The 17,502-nt window shown below is 28.1% G+C and overlaps 1 protein-coding gene across 1 annotated transcript in view; it reads right to left on the reverse strand.

Moving 5' to 3' along the window:
• LOC130670361 (pseudouridylate synthase RPUSD2-like) overlaps positions 1-14,458 on the reverse strand; it is a 174,538-nt gene extending 160,080 nt beyond the window's left edge. Inside the window, exons 1-2 of the mRNA XM_057473742.1 lie at positions 14,159-14,458; positions 5,274-5,613 (exon numbers count right to left, since the gene is read on the reverse strand). Coding sequence (XP_057329725.1) covers positions 5,274-5,423 — 150 coding nt within the window. The 5' untranslated portion in view covers positions 5,424-5,613; positions 14,159-14,458. The remainder of the gene's footprint in view (positions 1-5,273; positions 5,614-14,158) is intronic.
• Between the last annotated feature and the right edge of the window lie 3,044 nt (positions 14,459-17,502).

Consider the following 17,502-nt stretch of genomic DNA (forward strand, 5'->3'; position numbering starts at 1 on the left):
GGCCTTATACAAAAAGCGATTCTTAAGGAGTCAACTCCAATAAAAATTTTATGTGCAAAAATTTTGATCGTGTTCAAAAGTTATTCATTAACTTCGCGCGGACCATGGAGAGAGACCGCAACTACTCACAGTTTCACCGAGCCTGGACTCAAAAGCATTTCAGTTTCGAAATCTATCCCTTCAGCCTTAATCTTGAATTCTCATTGGTCAAGTCTTAACCCCCTCTACTCTCAATCCAGCCATCTCATTGGAGCGCAGTTACCGAAATTTCCCCTCCACGCCGAAATTCTAGAACCTGGCTCTCGGGTATGAAGGGAATCTGGAAGCTGCAGCGCATTCATATTCGATCAGTCAAACGGAAAATAATACCCTACAGATAGCGAGCATGGCTATTAGCGCTAATCAACTAATTAATATTCAAGCGAGCGAGGCTTGAATATTCTCCAGCTACTTCTCATACCAACAACTAGTTTTTCGCAGAACTAACGTTGAACTAGCTCTTTTCAGGGCTAGTCAACAAGACCTCCGGGTCTTGGCTCTTTCAGATTTTCTTGGCTCTATAGATTTCATACCTTAGATGAATGACTTTTGTTTCTTGACCCGAAACTATATTATTTTTAATCGATACTATTACATTCTTCAAGCAAGGCCACTTGTCTTGGACTTAAAATGTCGTATTATGGTAATGTCTTCAACCTACATTTTTGTCTATCTTAATTCAAGAGCAAGAAATGCTGAAGCGAATTATAATAGTATTTTGTTTAAAAAAATTCAAAAGTGCTTCATTAAAGAATAAAATTCTTAAGCGACTAATTTTTTTCCAAGATCCAAGATTTTGATTGATTAGTTCAAAAACTTATTTTTCGAATCGAAACGATTAAAAATTTTGAAACAAGAATTGCATTTTGAAGAAAAAATTTTTGTTGAATCAAGATAGTTTTTTTAACAGTGTGCGTTACGGGCAGACAAAACTAGGTTCAATATTTAACTTATAAAAAATTTTATACGAAATATTATTACATCAATACATTTTTGTTTATAATTAAATCGTATAAATACAAAAGCATAAAAAAAAAATCTGTCTATCGGTTGACCTTGTAGGCCAGCCACAAAACTTCCCGCCTTTTGAGAGCTCTTTGAGCTCAAGAAGCTAGAAAACATTGTCATGAATACATTTTCGAGCTCGATTTACTTTTGTATGCAATTGTTTTCGAATAAAAAAACATTTTTTAGTCCTACTTAAAAAACTGATAATTTATTAAATGAAAAAAATTCCCGTTCAAAAAAAAATTTTCAGTCAATTCAGGGCTTTGCAAATCAAAAAATTCGATTCCCTATTTAGATAAGACGGGAAATTTCTAACTTCCCGCTAAAAAAATTGGAAATTTTTAAAAATTCGGAAAGTTATTGGGTTCCGTTCAATTTTAAAAAATTTCTAAGAGATTTTTACGTTTCAAGGTTCTAGGATGTTATTCAGACTAATTTCAAGATGATGTCCGACTGTGTGTATGTGTGTGTGTAAATATCTGTAACTTTTGAACGGACGAACCGATTTTGATCGTCAAGGTGTCATTCGACGCGGCATGTTAATATTTAAAAGCTGTTGAAAATAAAGCTTAATCGGTAGGGCTCGTTCAGAGATATTCCAATAATAAAATTTTTTTAAAAACGTTTTTTTTTTGGATAACTTGTAATTCGCTCGATGGATTTATTCCAAAAATCTACTTAGCTCTGAATCTTTGTAAGTCGCGTCGAATGCCACCTCAACCATCAAAATCGGATCATTCATTCAAGAGAAACCGTTGTCTTAAGAATTGAAAAAAATTTTTTTTTAGTTCTTTTGAAATATCTTACAAACGACTACATAAATAAATTTCAAAATATGATCAGCTTTAGCACTCACTAAAATACGTCGATTGCCATCTTAACCGACTCAATAGGTCAATTCGTGTGAGAGATATCGTCGGAGAAAAAATGGTAAAAAACGTTTTTTTCGAAAAGAACGACATACTAAAGTTTTTTCGAGCTCGTAGAGCTGAGGTAAAAGCACCAATTATTGACGGGGGTCCAATTATTGACGCCCTATCCTATTTTAGAACAGATTTAATTACTTACTATATTAATAATAATCGTATACATTTTTAATCAATCTATATAATTTAAGAAATCGAAAAAAAATTATTGTTAGTGAAAAATATTCAATATTCATTAATAAAAAAAATAAAATTCATTCGAGTCTATCGAAACAGCTTGTGAGCGTCAATTTTCTTAACTATTGCGGTTAGAAAAGCAGTCTTTTGAAACGATGATTTTTAATTACTTTTTCCATCTAATCACATCAACTTTTATTTATAAATAAATAAAATATAAAAAATTAACAATATCATATATTTACAATAAATTGTATGCTTTTTAGTTTTAAAATAGTGGATGTCAATAATTAGTACATAATATTGACGTTGTATTTCATATTGACAGGTCAGTAGACAGCGCCATAACGTCTTTTTTTTCAAACATAAATCCATTAAAAACTTAAACCATAATATTCGAGAACCCACGCTGTCATATGTACACTGATAGAAAATTTCTATTGACTCAAGAAATATTTTCTTGAGCCAAGAATTTATTTCTGAAGAAAACCAGTTGTCTTGCTTCAAGAAATTCTTGTCTTGATTTAGATTTTCTTGGCTCTATAGATTTTGTATCTTCGATGGATAACTCTCGTGTCTTGACCCGAAATTATATTATCTTCAATCGATACTATCGAATTCTTCAAGCAAGACCACTTGTCTTCAACTAAAAATGTCGTATTATTATTTTAAGAACTTTAAATTTTTGGTTTAAGTAATAATTCCTTGATGGAAGATGTTTTTAAAGTAATGAAAAAAAAATTTTTTTTTTAAATAAATTTCTACTTTAACATATCTAAAGTAAATGAATGTAGTCCTAAAAAATCACTTTAAAACTTTTTATTTTTCAAATAAAAAAAAAAGTTTTTTTTCAAGCTGAGTAAATTGATATCTTGATTTAAAAATCGCGCCATTCTCGAAACGAGTCGGTAATGTCTTAAACCTATATTTTGCCTATCTCAATCCAAGAGCAAGAAATTCTTGAGCGAAATATGTCAGAATTTTGTTTCAAAACAAAAAAGGCTTCATCGAAAAATCAAATTCTCAAACAAAGAATTTTTTTTCTCTATCCGAGAATTTCAATTTTTTGGTTCAAGGACTTATTTCTTGAATTAAAACAATTGAAAATTTTGAAACAAGAACCACATTTTGAAGAAAAGATTTTTCTTGAATCAAGATAGTTTTTCTATCAGTGTATATAAAATATTAATCATAAAAAAATGATTAATTGATTTTTATTTAATTAAAAAACATTTTTATTAGTTTCGTGTTTAAAATAAAGGTGAGTGAAAAACATTATAAAGTAAGTATTTATTTAATTAAATTAAAAATTAACCTCATTTCCAAAAAGTAAATATAAAGTTCAACAGATCAGTGACGCATGTGCATTAAGGGTGTCAATAATTGGAGCAACAGCATGTCAATAGTTAGATCAGTCGGGTTCTTAACCTGTCAATAATTGGTTTACCCGAGTAACTTATTTTATCGCTTTAAATTAATTAGTAAATGTAATTTATTATTATAAAAAAATATGAATTTGTTGAGTTAAAAGACTAAATAAGACAGTGTTAAAATTAAAATTCAATAATATTAATTTTTAATATGTTTAAAAAAATGTAATTACAATCTTGTCTCTTATAGTGTCAATAATTGGTGCTTTTACCTTATATAAGTGGGAGCATAGTTAGAAAAAGAGCAACGGAAACGGAGGTCACGGGATGCGTGTGAGGGAATGGAGGAATGAGGAAAGGCAAAAGAGTTTTTTCTTTGAAATTTCTTTTTCTCTTGTTGCCCTGAGTGTGAAGGACGAAGGATGGAAATTGTAAAGGATGGAAGGATGGAAATTGTAAAAGAGTGTGATATAGGTTTAAGGAATTGTCTTTATGTAATCTGGAGGTTTACATACTGTTAATTTTTGTTAATTTTTGTTTTTTTATGTATTTGTGGACGGAAAGTCTGGTTGTAACCCGAAAGGGAAAATTTTGAAACCAATAAAAAAAAAAAAATTATATAAGTGATATTTGTTATTGCACGCCTCATAACGCGAAGCGTTTGAGGTTGTGCATTACTCTCAACATGTCCCAGTCAAGCAATTTGCCGGACTTAAATTGCGTGTATTTCATTCATTTTGTATTTGTAAGGTAATACAAATGCACCATTATCAAGATAAATGCTCTAATTATCACACTCGATGTGTTTAAAACACACATATTTTGTTTAACATTAATAAAAATATGATTTAAAAACTTTGTCGTGCTTGTCCGGATGTCTGTACGTGTGGATGTGCCACAATCACGGCCGTCAAACTTAACGTATCGGGACCATTTTTGTTTTATTAGCTTCAGAACGACACCGGATTTTTTGCTATTTACAATGACTTTTTAATTCGCTGTCGTTTAATAATAATTAATAAAAAATATTGAAAACACTGGTCTTTTATATATCTATATATATAGGTGTATTTCTATGATTGTACGACTTCAGCCTTTGGCCACCTTCGGGCGCTGTTAGCCGGGCTGATAAATATGTACACGCATGCGCTGTACGTTTCTCATCGGACGCCAAAACCGCGAAAGAATGAACCCTAGAATTCAAGTAACTAAAAGTGATATTAAAAAAATAATAATAATAATAATAATAATAAAACTAATATCATTTATTTTTTTATTTATTTATTTAATTCTACTTCCTTCGGTAGGATACTTAAATAATAAATTATTTTGTATTTTTGAATAAGCGTTATGAGGCGTGCACTTTTGGATTTTCCAAACTTTTTTTTGCTGTTATTTTTATTTTATATTTTTCTCTTATAACTTTTTTTTATCATCCATGTGATGTTATCTGTTTCTTCAATATGCAATTTTAGTTTATCATTTATTTTTCACCTATTGTTTCAATAATGTATAATTGCCGAATGGCGTAAATAAATAAATAAATAACTAATGTTCAATCGTTAACATAATAAACCAAAAACTGTTAGTAGTGTATAATTGATACTGTTACTTTCAATTAGTTTCTAGAACAGATATAGTTCAAGTAACCATAAAAAATTAATTGAGATTACAATACTGTAATATCCTTCATAGTTACCACTATCATGCACTTTTTTCTCATTATACATAAAACAAATTAAGTATAACTTACCTCTTCATCGGAAGGCGGCTCTTCATGATCCGACTCTGTACTTTTGAAGACAAAAAGGCAGTTGGATGGTTCTAAAACCCTATTGTTGCCAAATTGAGTCTGTCGATCAATTAGCTGATCAGACAGGGGAGAAGCAGTCGTCTCTATCATATTAAAAAATTTTTATCTGTTGACACTAGTCTCTATAGTTATTTATTGTTTTGTTAGAAACTGAATAAGATAGAAGTTGAATATTGTTTTCACTCGTTTTTTTTTTTTTTTCAAGTCTGCTATTTTTGCCAAAGTTGGAACTTGATTTTATTTCTTATTATAGTATCACGCTGCAAACTACTCTCGGGATCTGAAATAATGAGATTAAAAAAAATTTGGTAATTAGAACTGGCGAGAATTTCATTTTTTCAGCAAAAAAAAAATTTATCAGAATTTGAAGTTCTAATGCAGGTAATTATGAAAAATATAGTGTGTGACACAGGATGAAACACGATTTCCGACTGCGGGTGTTGCCAGTAAAAATCTGATGATGGTATTTTTTTAATTTTTTAAATTTTCATTAATTCATATAATATCTTCATTTTTTGATTTTTAAAAAAATGAAGATATTGGATAACAAATCAAAAAATGATAATAATTAAAAAAGAAAAAACTCATGCTTTTATTTGTGAAAAATCTAACGATGGTTTTTTTTTTAATTTTCAAAATTTCTATTAATTCATTAAATATTCTGATTTTTTGATTTTTTTTTTAATTTTGATTGAAAAAATTGAGGTAAGTATAAAATCAATTTAAATTTCGCGCGCAAGAATTCCTACATTCGAAAGATGGCGCTTTTTTTTTTAAGCGCCTGAATTCAAAAGCTTACACATTTTTCAAATTGTTAATCCCTCACGTTGGAGTTTTACAATTAAAATACTTAATATAAATAATTATTTAGTCAGTTAATATAAGTAATTATTTAGACAGTTTTCGAAATAATAATAATCTTCATTTTTTACAGTATGGTTGTTATTATAGATTAACGGGGGTATGTTTAGTTTATCAACGGCTGTCTTCAGTCTCTTTCCTTCCTAATAAGGGACCTTTTTTGTCATTTGTTTTTTACGATTCCATCCTTCTTCTGAAGACAAATTATCAGCTTCATTAACAGGAGAGCGTCGTTTTCTCAATTGAGCACGAGGTTGTGGCAGATTAATTTTTTTTAATGAAGCCGAAACTTCTTCCCACCGTTTATCGATGAAATTTCCAACTTTCATTTGGCACTCTTCTTCAATTTTAACACTTTTAAAAAAAATTTCCACGGGTGCATTGCTTGAGCGCTGTTTTTTTCCCGGGTAACTTAAGACCAAAAAGGTATAAAAGGGATTATTCTCTTTATTTAATAATCGGCAACACTGGAGCAATTTTAGTCATCATCTGGCAAATTTTTATTATTTTTCAAACGATTGCCCTTCTTACGAATTCTAATTATTTCCGGTAACATATCGTTATAAAAAGGGCTTGATTTGTAAACTATTGTCTTTTCCTTGTTAATTTTTTTTTTTTTTGGTTCATCTTGGGTCGCCTCTTCAGATCTCTGTTCAGATTCATCATACGACTCATCTTCAGATTCGTCTTCCTCAATAATAAAATATTCGGGCCCAGCAGACGCATTAAGTATGTAATTTAAAGAATTCTTAAGCTCTTGATTTTGTTTTGGAAATAACAAAATTATCAATACACATTGCAGTGATTTTTTCAGAGATTCATATTCTTCTAAATGCACAAGTTTTGCAACGATCTCCAAGATAAAACCTCTCAGGCTCTTCTTCACTTGTCTTCGGTGCAATAGTCTAGATGTCATTTTCATAAAATTTGGGTGACAGGTATAAAGAGCCAGAACGTCTGGCAACTGCTTAGTGAGGATCGCTTGATGAAATTTTATCAAATAATCAATAACAGTTGATTCATTCTACGCCATCACGATCGCATTGATGCTTGCCCAAGACCAATCAGTTGTAACGTCATTAAATGGTGGCTATTTAACCCCACTGGAATCCCACAAATCTTTCAAAAATAATAAACCGTCAGCAATTGAACTAGCTGAGTGATTATTTATAATTATTTCAAAAATCGGATAGATTTTGTATTCAATAGAAGTAATCTCTGCGTAGTAATACATTTTTTTTTGAACCCGAATAAGGCGGTCGAACTACCGATCCCGTAGCATCGAAATGTAGTGCGATATTGGAGAAATTTTTCAACAGTTCGATTTAGTCTGGTATTGTTAAGTAGATGGTGAATGGCGAGCTGTATTTTTTAATGTACGGAAGTTGATAGTTGTAGGCATTAATGCGACTGACAATGTCTACACTCATCAGGATGCTGATCATTCGCACACACAGCTTCCGAGCGAGCTTTTTGTAAAGTAGGCAATGAGTAGGCAAACTGAAAATTATTATCACTCCGAACAAGAGAAGCATCCATTTCGTTCACGATGGATGTATGAATTGTACTCGGTTTGGCATGTTTCAGTTTGTCCTTTAATTCTTAGCGCTGAGAGCCTCTTAATTGGTACACTAAAGGTTCAGTGTGCTGAGGTTTGTCTTCTGTTTTCGAAATTTTGATAATTGTATTCAAATCATCGATATATCCATGTCAATCTGATTTGACAAAGAGGCTGTTGACAGCGCGCATAATCTCTAAATTTTTCGTTATTATCAAATTCCAAACCATGAAATATCAGAAGACAGTTGACTCCATACAATTTTGGAGAGTTTTTTCGTAAGAAAACATGAAATAAATTTTTTGAAAAACTTGTTTTTTTTATCAAATTCAATGTGCTAACTTTAATTGTTTTTAAAAATATGTATTTGTAGTGTTTTCTAAATAGTTTATCATCAAGATTTATGTCTTCTTCATCTTTCAATGAATCAGTACTTGAAATCGATGTTGAACTCAGTGTCCGCGTCAGTTCATTCAATTCACAACTTTCTTTAATACCATTAGATAGATCTGATTCACTAGTTAGTTTTTCTTTTAATTTTTTTTTTTTTGAAGTCATTGACGAAATTAATATTATTGGCCCATAAAAAAAAATTGGTCTTAAATTTTCGAATCTCTTGTTTTTTTGTGAGTTTGAAATATTTACATAAGTCAGATAAAATAATTTTATTTTTGGGCATCTCTTCATTCATATCGTCAATATTTTTCACCAATTTCAATAGCACACACAATAAGCGTTTATTAGTAAATTTTATAGTTCTTTTTTTAATATTTTTAATTATCAATTTAAGTAATTACTTTATTACTTAGGACACCAAAGTTAAATATTAACTTAATACACTGATCACAAGTTTCAATTATTGACTAACGCACTGGCAAACACTAAATAATTATTTATACTAAGTATTTTAATTGTAAAACTCTAACGTGAGTGATTAACATTTTGAAAAATATGAGCAAGCTTCTGAAGTCAGGCGCTTAAAAAACAGAGCGCTATCTTTCGAATGTAAGAATTTTTGCGCGCGGAATTTAAATTGATTTTAGACTTACTTCAATTTTTCAATCAAAATTTAAAAAAAAATCAAAATATTTAACGAATCAATAGAAATTTTGAAAATTAAAAAAAAACCATCGTTAGATTTAAAAAAAATAAAAGCATGAATTTTTTCTTTTTTAATTAGTGTCATTTTTAACTTCCCGCTAAGAAAATTGTAAATTTTCAAAAATTCGGGAAGTTATTGGTTTCGGTCCGATTTACGAAAATCGAATTTCCATCAGATGTCGACGTTTCGAGGTCCTAGGAAGCTATCCTGACTAATTTCACGATGATGTCCGAGTGTATGTATGTGTGTACGTACGTACGTACGTACGTATGTATGTATGTAAATATTCATAACTCTTGAACGGATGAACCGATTTTGATCGTTGAGGTGTCATTCGACGCGGCTTGTTAATGTCTTGAGGCCGTAGAAATTTGAACTTAATCGGTAGGGTGCGTTCAGAGATATTTCAAAAATAAAATTTTTTTAAAAATTTTTTATTTGGATAACTTCCAATTTGCTCGATGGATTGATTCCAAAATCTAATCAGCTCTAAAACTCTATAAGCCGCGTCGAATGCCACCTCAACCATCAAAATCGGTTTATTCGTTCAAGAGAAACCGTTAACGAAAGAATTCAAAAAAAATTTTTTCCTTGGTTTTTTTGAAATTTCTCAAAAACGGCTGAATAAATCAATTTCAAAATTCGACCAGCTTTAGAACTTGATAAAACGCGTCGATTGCCACCTCAACCATCAAAATCGGTTAATTCGTTCGCGAGATATCGTGGAAGAAAGAAATGCTAAAAAATGGTTTTTTACAAAACAATGGCATACAAAAGTATTTGCGAGCTCGAAGAGCTCGAAAATATATTCACAATAATGTTTTCGAGCTCAGCGAGCTCGAAAACAGCGGGAAGTTTTGGGGCTGGCCCGCAGGGTCAACTGACAGACCGATTTTTTGATTTGTTATCCAATATCAAAATTTTTTTAAGAATCAAAAAGTGAAAATATTGAATGAATTAATCAAAATTAAAAAAGAAAAAAAAAATACCATCGTCAGATTTTTCGAAAATAAAGGCATTAATTTTTTTTTTTAATTTATTATCACTTTTTAACTTCCCGCTAAGAAAATTGTAAATTTTCAAAAATTCGGGAAGTTATTGGTTTCGGTCCGATTTACGAAAATCGAATTTCCATCAGATGTCGACGTTTCGAGGTCCTAGGAAGCTATCCTGACTAATTTCACGATGATGTCCGAGTGTATGTATGTGTGTACGTACGTACGTACGTACGTATGTATGTATGTAAATATTCATAACTCTTGAACGGATGAACCGATTTTGATCGTTGAGGTGTCATTCGACGCGGCTTGTTAATGTCTTGAGGCCGTAGAAATTTGAACTTAATCGGTAGGGTGCGTTCAGAGATATTTCAAAAATAAAATTTTTTTAAAAATGTTTTATTTGGATAACTTCCAATTTGCTCGATGGATTGATTCCAAAATCTAATCAGCTCTAAAACTCTATAAGCCGCGTCGAATGCCACCTCAACCATCAAAATCGGTTTATTCGTTCAAGAGAAACCGTTGACGAAAGAATTCAAAAAAAATTTTTTCCTTGGTTTTTTTGAAATTTCTCAAAAACGGCTGAATAAATCAATTTCAAAATTCGACCAGCTTTAGAACTTGATAAAACGCGTCGATTGCCACCTCAACCATCAAAATCGGTTAATTCGTTCGCGAGATATCGTGGAAGAAAGAAATGCTAAAAAATGGTTTTTTACAAAACAATGGCATACAAAAGTATTTGCGAGCTCGAAGAGCTCGAAAATATATTCACAATAATGTTTTCGAGCTCAGCGAGCTCGAAAACAGCGGGAAGTTTTGGGGCTGGCCCGCAGGGTCAACTGACAGACCGATTTTTGATTTTATATCTGATATCAAAATTTTTTAAAAAATTAAAAGTTGAAGATATTAAAAGAATTAATGAAAATTGAAAAAACACCATCGTCAGATTTATCAAAAATGAAGAAATGATGATTTTTTTTTTTTTGTGTAATGAATTTTTGCGAAGTTATGAGCTCCAGAAAAAACTAATATAATAATTTAAAAAATGACTGAAACCATCATTTTTTAATAAAAAAATAGGTTCAATTATCAAATTTGATAAATATCTGATAATGGTTTGATTTGTGAGAGCTTCCTAATATTTTGTTTTTAAATTTAAAATTTTTTGTTGCGTGAAAAAAATATTTTCATCATTACTATTTGTAGATAATTTCCCGAAAAATTAATCCCCACTAAGCGAATTTCTGAAAAGTGCTTCAATTTGGAGATATCTTTAACTAATCTTTTTTTTTAAGGACTGAGAGCTAACTTCAGGGTTACTATTAAAAGAATAAGGAACATTTTGTTCCCGACATATCTATATGATAGAATTAGTTAATGCTATTGAAATTGGTATCATTAGATAGGTCTTGACTTGAATTTGTGCATTTTCATAGCTTAAACTCTTTTTAATTGCCAAGTATTGACATAAATAGATTTATCTAAGGTAAATGTCCCAATACTGGAACAAGACCCAATACCGGAACGATTTGATAATCATTATATTATATTCTAACTCGTACGCGATGAAATTAAATAAAACTTTCTTCATTTAAAACCTTGATCTTTTAGTTACAAAATAAGATATAAAATAGATTTTAAAATATATCCGAAATATGAAAAAAAAAATGTCAATTATAGCAATAGTCTCGGATTCATGACTTTTTCATGTCTCTTAATGGTTTTGCTAAGAAATCAGTCAATGGTCTTAAGCTTATAGAAAATGTATAGAATTACTTTTCGATCATTTTTTTTTTGTATATGCATCTTGAATGACATAAAATTCAAGAAAACATTTATTTTGTTTCTATTCTTCAGTTCAAAATATTTATTTTCATTGAATATTTAATCGTTTAAAAATTTAAAATACATTTTACATTATGAGTGTGATATAGCAGACATCAGACAAATTTAAAACTATTAATAAATCGAGTAAATAATTAATGGAACAAAATTTCAAAAAATGCGCATTCAAAAAATTTTGAAATTATCAGTCCTTTTCTTATAAATATTTTTTTAATTATTTATCTTATTTATTTATAATTTTAAAGTTGTCTGCTACATTCACACTCGTTTTACATTAATATTATTTAATAATTGTTAATATTTTCACTATGAATAAATACAAAAAATAACTCATTTTATTTACTGTTCCGGTATTAGGACAACCGAATTCCTGTATTGGGACAAGGCTATTTCAGCGTTCCGGAATTGGGTCTTTCGGGTGTCATAAAAAAAAAAATTTTTTTTTATATTAAAATTAAGAAAAATGAACTAATTTGATTATTTTCGAATAGGTAAATGTCTATTCTATATGATGTAATAAATTATTTTGGTTTATAATCTATTCGAATATTTTTAAAACGATAAAAATCAGTCGCATACCCTTCGTCGTTCCGGTATTGGGTCATTTACCTTATTGACATAAATAGATTTATCTATATTATTTGAATTACATCTAAATTATGCGAGAAAAATGACGATCGTATTTATTTTCTTTAAATAAATTAATACTTTAATGATTTTGTCACTAAATATGACTGAATGTCACTGAATTTATAGCTATATTATTGATATCGCGTTACTTATTCCAAAATGACAGATTTTTATACTCCCTTTTGGTTTTAGGAAGCTTCTCATTGCCAAAAAAGTGTGCATAGAAAAAAAAGGATTTATTGACACAAAAAATTTTTACTCGCCTAAAGAAAATTTTTACTTACCCCAATAAATTTTTTGCATTGTGAATTGAAAACAAAAATTTATTTGAACTAGAAAAAATTACTCGGTGCAAGGAATGATTTCTTGACCGAAAAAATTTTTTCTCGCCCCAAGAAATTTTTGTATTCAATTGATAATGCATAAAATTTTTTGCGGCAAGAAATCATTTTTTTCTGCGTATTTTATAAATTTAGTAGTGATATTTGGGCAGGCACGTAGTGACTGCAGGTTGCGCGTATGGATAAACATACTTTTAAATAAAATACAATTTTTAGCACATGCACAAGAAGATTTTTCAAATTTTTTGTTGTGCAATTTTTAAAAGTTTTTTCTCTAAGTATTTTATGTTCATTTAAAAGAAAGAAATATTTGTAATGTCTGCTCTAATTTCAGTTTCAGGATCATGAATTTTCTTGTCATATCATGAAACAAATCATCCAAGCCTCAAAATATTATTGTCCATTGACTATATGACAGTACTAATCATAATTATAAACTTCAAAATTGCAACAAAACTATCCCCCATGAAAAAAATTTACATAAAAAATATATGTTAAAAAATAAAAACAATATATTAAAAATACATAAAAAATATATAAATATATATAAAATACGTATAAAAAATATATTTTAAATAGCTAACTTTTGGCCGATTTTTGTATATATTTTATATATTTTAAATATATTAAAAATACATGTATAAAAACATACGAAAAATATATTTTTCTTGTATTTAAAAATATAAAAAAAATATATTAGTAATATATTTTAAATCTATAAAAAATATGAAAAAAATTATATAAAAAATATATTTTTAATTCAACCAACAACCTAAGTAAAAAAAATATAAAAAAATTATATAAAAAATATATTATTAAGTTAATTAACAGCATATAAAAAGTTTATATAAAAAATATATTTTTTATAAAATTTTTGTACATTTTTAAATATAAAAAAAATATTTTTTTTTATATTTTTATACATGTATTTTTTATATATTCTAAGATATATTTAAAATATATAAAATATATACGAAAATCGACCAAAAGTTAGCTATTTAAAATATATTTTTTATACATATTATATTTATTTTTCATGCATTTTTAATATATTTCTTTTATATGAAAAATATATTTTTTTTATATTTAACATATATTTTTTTTTTAAATTTTTTTCATGTGGATAAGAAACGAAATTTAACGATACTGAAGTTAGCAGACGTCTAAAATTTTTTTGATTTTTTTTCGACGATAAACTAAAAAAAAAAAAATATTTGAAAAAATTGCACCTGTAGTTTTTAAATTTTCTATATGTGGATATTTTTATTATTTTTTTTTGTAGTTGGGTTTTTGAAAAAAAAAATACGAAAATTAACAATTGTCTGCTAACTTCAGGATCATGAAATTGGAATTGATTTTTTATTGTTTATTTCAATGCAATAGATAAATATTTTTATGGAATAAAAAAGTAACTTATAAAATTTAATAATTAAAAAATATCGATTTTCTACATTATACTTTATTGATTAATAAATATTTATTACCTTCAACTTTGATGTTAAATCTTCAAACTCCTGTTTAAAGTTAAAAACCACAAATACACGTGTTGAAAAGAATAACAATCCAGATTTTAAGGTTACGTGTCAACAAAAAACATCCTAGTGTTTGAAAAACGGAATGTTTCGAGGTTTACTTAATCGCAAAATTCAACAATGTCCTTGTGTTAATATTTCACTTATTGAACAGTTTTATTATACTAAATATTGTGATTGTGTGTAATTATTTTGAAAAAAAATATTCAAAGCCGGTACGATGTACACAAAGTAACAAACTATACCACCAACTGCCACCGACACTAGACATATGATCGAAGTATAGTATATAGACATTAGGGTGGGCCGAAAATCCGCTTTTTTTGAATTGTCTTTTTTAATACCAAAAATATTTTTCATTGTACAAAAAAAAAATTTTTTGGAAAACAAAAAAAATTTTAGGTCGATATCTTAGGCTCGCCAAATCCCGCTAAAGTTAGAAGTTGTTTAAAAATTTTTTTCCAACTTATTTTGATCGGAAATTTAATTCCCTACAAAAAAGGTCCTATAATAAAATTACGTGAAGTTAATAGTTACTGAGATAATTGCAATTTTGCTCTAAAAAATGAAATTTTTCAAGATATTATTACTTTTTCAAGGTAAAAAATAAATTTTATCATAAAAATTTCAAAGGGAATTCAATTTTCTACAAAACAGAATTAATAAAAATCCATTCAAAGTTGATAGTTACAAAGATAATAGCAATTTTTGGTGAAAACCACCAAATAACGAGAAATGTGACTATCTAAACATAAAACTGCCAGTTTCTGATTAACTATTAATTTCAAGTTTTTACCAAAAGGCAAATTTTGTAAGAAATTTGATTTTCCATGAAATTTATATGATAAAATTCATATTTTACCCTAAAGAAGTGATAATATCTTGAAAAATTATATTTTTTAGAACAAAATTGCAATTATCTCAGTAACTATCAACTTTACGTAATTTTATTATAGGACCTTTTTTGTAGAGAATTAAATTTCCGATCAAAATAAGTTGGAAAAAAAATTTTAAACAACTTGTAACTTTAGCGGGATTTGGCGAGCCCAAGATATCGACCTAAAATTTTTTTTGTTTTCCGAAAAATTTTTTTTTTGTACAAAGAAAAATAATTTTGGTATTAATAATGAAAATTCAAAAAACGCGGATTTTCGGCCCACCCTAATAGATATGTGTGTGTATTTATAACTACATGTATATAAATTTTATGTTTATGAGTGTGAATGTAGCAGACGTCAGACAAATTTCAAATTATTAAAGGGATAGCCACTGTGAAATTTAAAAAAAAAAAAATTTTTTTTTTCTATTAAATCAAAGTGTATATGTTCAAAAATATGTATCTAAAGTTTTATATAAAAATTCCGAATATTTTTCAAGTTATAGTCATTTTTGTGACAGCGCGTCAACTGACCGTTGCATCGACTAAAAACTTTAAACGCATTTTTCTCGAAACTATTTTTTTTGAACTGTTGTTATCTGTAATTTTCATAAATATGAACCGATTCGCAACTTTTTTTTTTGTCTTCGTCTATTCAATAGCTAAAGTTGCACGTAGGGGATTTTAAAAATTTTGATTTTTAAGATTTTTTAGGGCTGTTTGAATCCAAAAAAATGAGAAAAAATAACGAAAAAATTTTTAATATGTCGCCATTTTTTCTCAAATCCAAATTTTCAAAATCCCCTATGTGCAACGATAATCACATGCATACAGATTACAACGCCGTTTGGTTTTTTTGTTTCTGATAATCCGTTTTTGAGTTAGAGATGGGGGGTCCACTTGACGTGATCTTGCTCACGTTGTTTTGGCATTTATTTTATTTTTCGTCTTTTAGTTAATGCTAAAAAGGCGCATAAATAAAAAATCATTAAAATATTAAATTCATTCATTTTTTGTTAATAAACATTTGATTGAACCAATTCATTGATTTTATTGATTTTTTATTTATTCGCCTTTTTGGAATTAGCTAAAAAATTGAAAATAAAATTAATGCCACAAAGGCATATGCTTGCTGTTATAGGCCATTTTGGCATTAATATTTTAATTTTTGTTTTTTGATCAATTTCGTCACTCTGAAGCGATAGGTGAATTAAAAAAAAATTACATGCCTTTTTGGTACTAGGGACGCGATGCATAAATCTGAACCAAAGGTATTTTTCGGCATTTCTCGACAAAATAAAAAATATAATAACAACATTTTCTGAAAATTCCGACATGAGTCCCTCTGCAATTATGACCCTGAAGTTAGCCGACACCCGCCATTTTAAAAATAAAAATTCTTATTACTTTAGAAAAAAAAAAAATTTTCAAATTTAAAAAAATGCTCGTGTAGATTTTTCAATTTTCTGGACGAGTATTTTTTTAAAAAGATTAAAAAATAAAAACTCGAGGTACTAATTGAAATTAAATTTTAAGATTACTTAATTTTTTGTTTAAAAATTTTTACAAACCTCATTACTTTTTGATTTTTATATACAATTTTTCGAAATCTTAACGAGTATTTTTTTTATTTTTCCGTTCACTGCTATTTTTAACCAGTACCGGCTATTTTTGAACAAAATGTCTTGTAATTTAAAAAAAAAACAAAAATTTTTAAATTTTGAAAAAATACTCGTGTTGATTTTTTAATTTTCTAAACGTGTATTTTTTGTGAAAGATCAAAACTACCAGAATTCTTATTTTAAATAAGAATTCATAAATTTACAATTAAATAAAGCTAATTCTTTTTTAAAATTTATAGTCGGAGGCTCCTGTATTTTTGACGATGAGTGGGGGCCAGAGCCCATTTTGTGAAAAGTCTGATAGTTTCGCTGAAAAAGTAAAAAGATCGCGAAATTTATTATAAATTTGAGTTCAAGCTCCAAAAAATTTAAAAAAACGAATTAGCTTTTAATTACTTATAAATGTATGATTTTTTTTATTAAATAATAATTCGAGTATTTTTGATTTTTCAAAAAAAATACACGTTTAGAAAATTAAAAAATCCACACGAGTATTTTTTTAAAATTCAAAAATTTTTTTTTTTTTTTTAAATTACAAGATATTTTATTTAAATATAGCCGGTAACGGTTAACAGTAGCGGTAAGCGGAAAAATAAAAAAAATACTCGTCAAGATTTCGAAAAATTGTATAAGTATAAAAATCAAAAAGGAATGAGGTTTGTAAAAAATTTTAAACAAAAAATAAGCAATCTTAAAAGCTAATATCAAATTTTACCTCGAGTTTTTATTTTTTAATCTTCTTAAAAAAATACTCGTCCAGAAAATTGAAAAATCTACACGAGTATTTTTTTTTTAAT

Source organism: Microplitis mediator, chromosome 6 (assembly GCF_029852145.1).
Source record: "Microplitis mediator isolate UGA2020A chromosome 6, iyMicMedi2.1, whole genome shotgun sequence".
Lineage (NCBI taxonomy): Eukaryota > Metazoa > Arthropoda > Insecta > Hymenoptera > Braconidae > Microplitis > Microplitis mediator.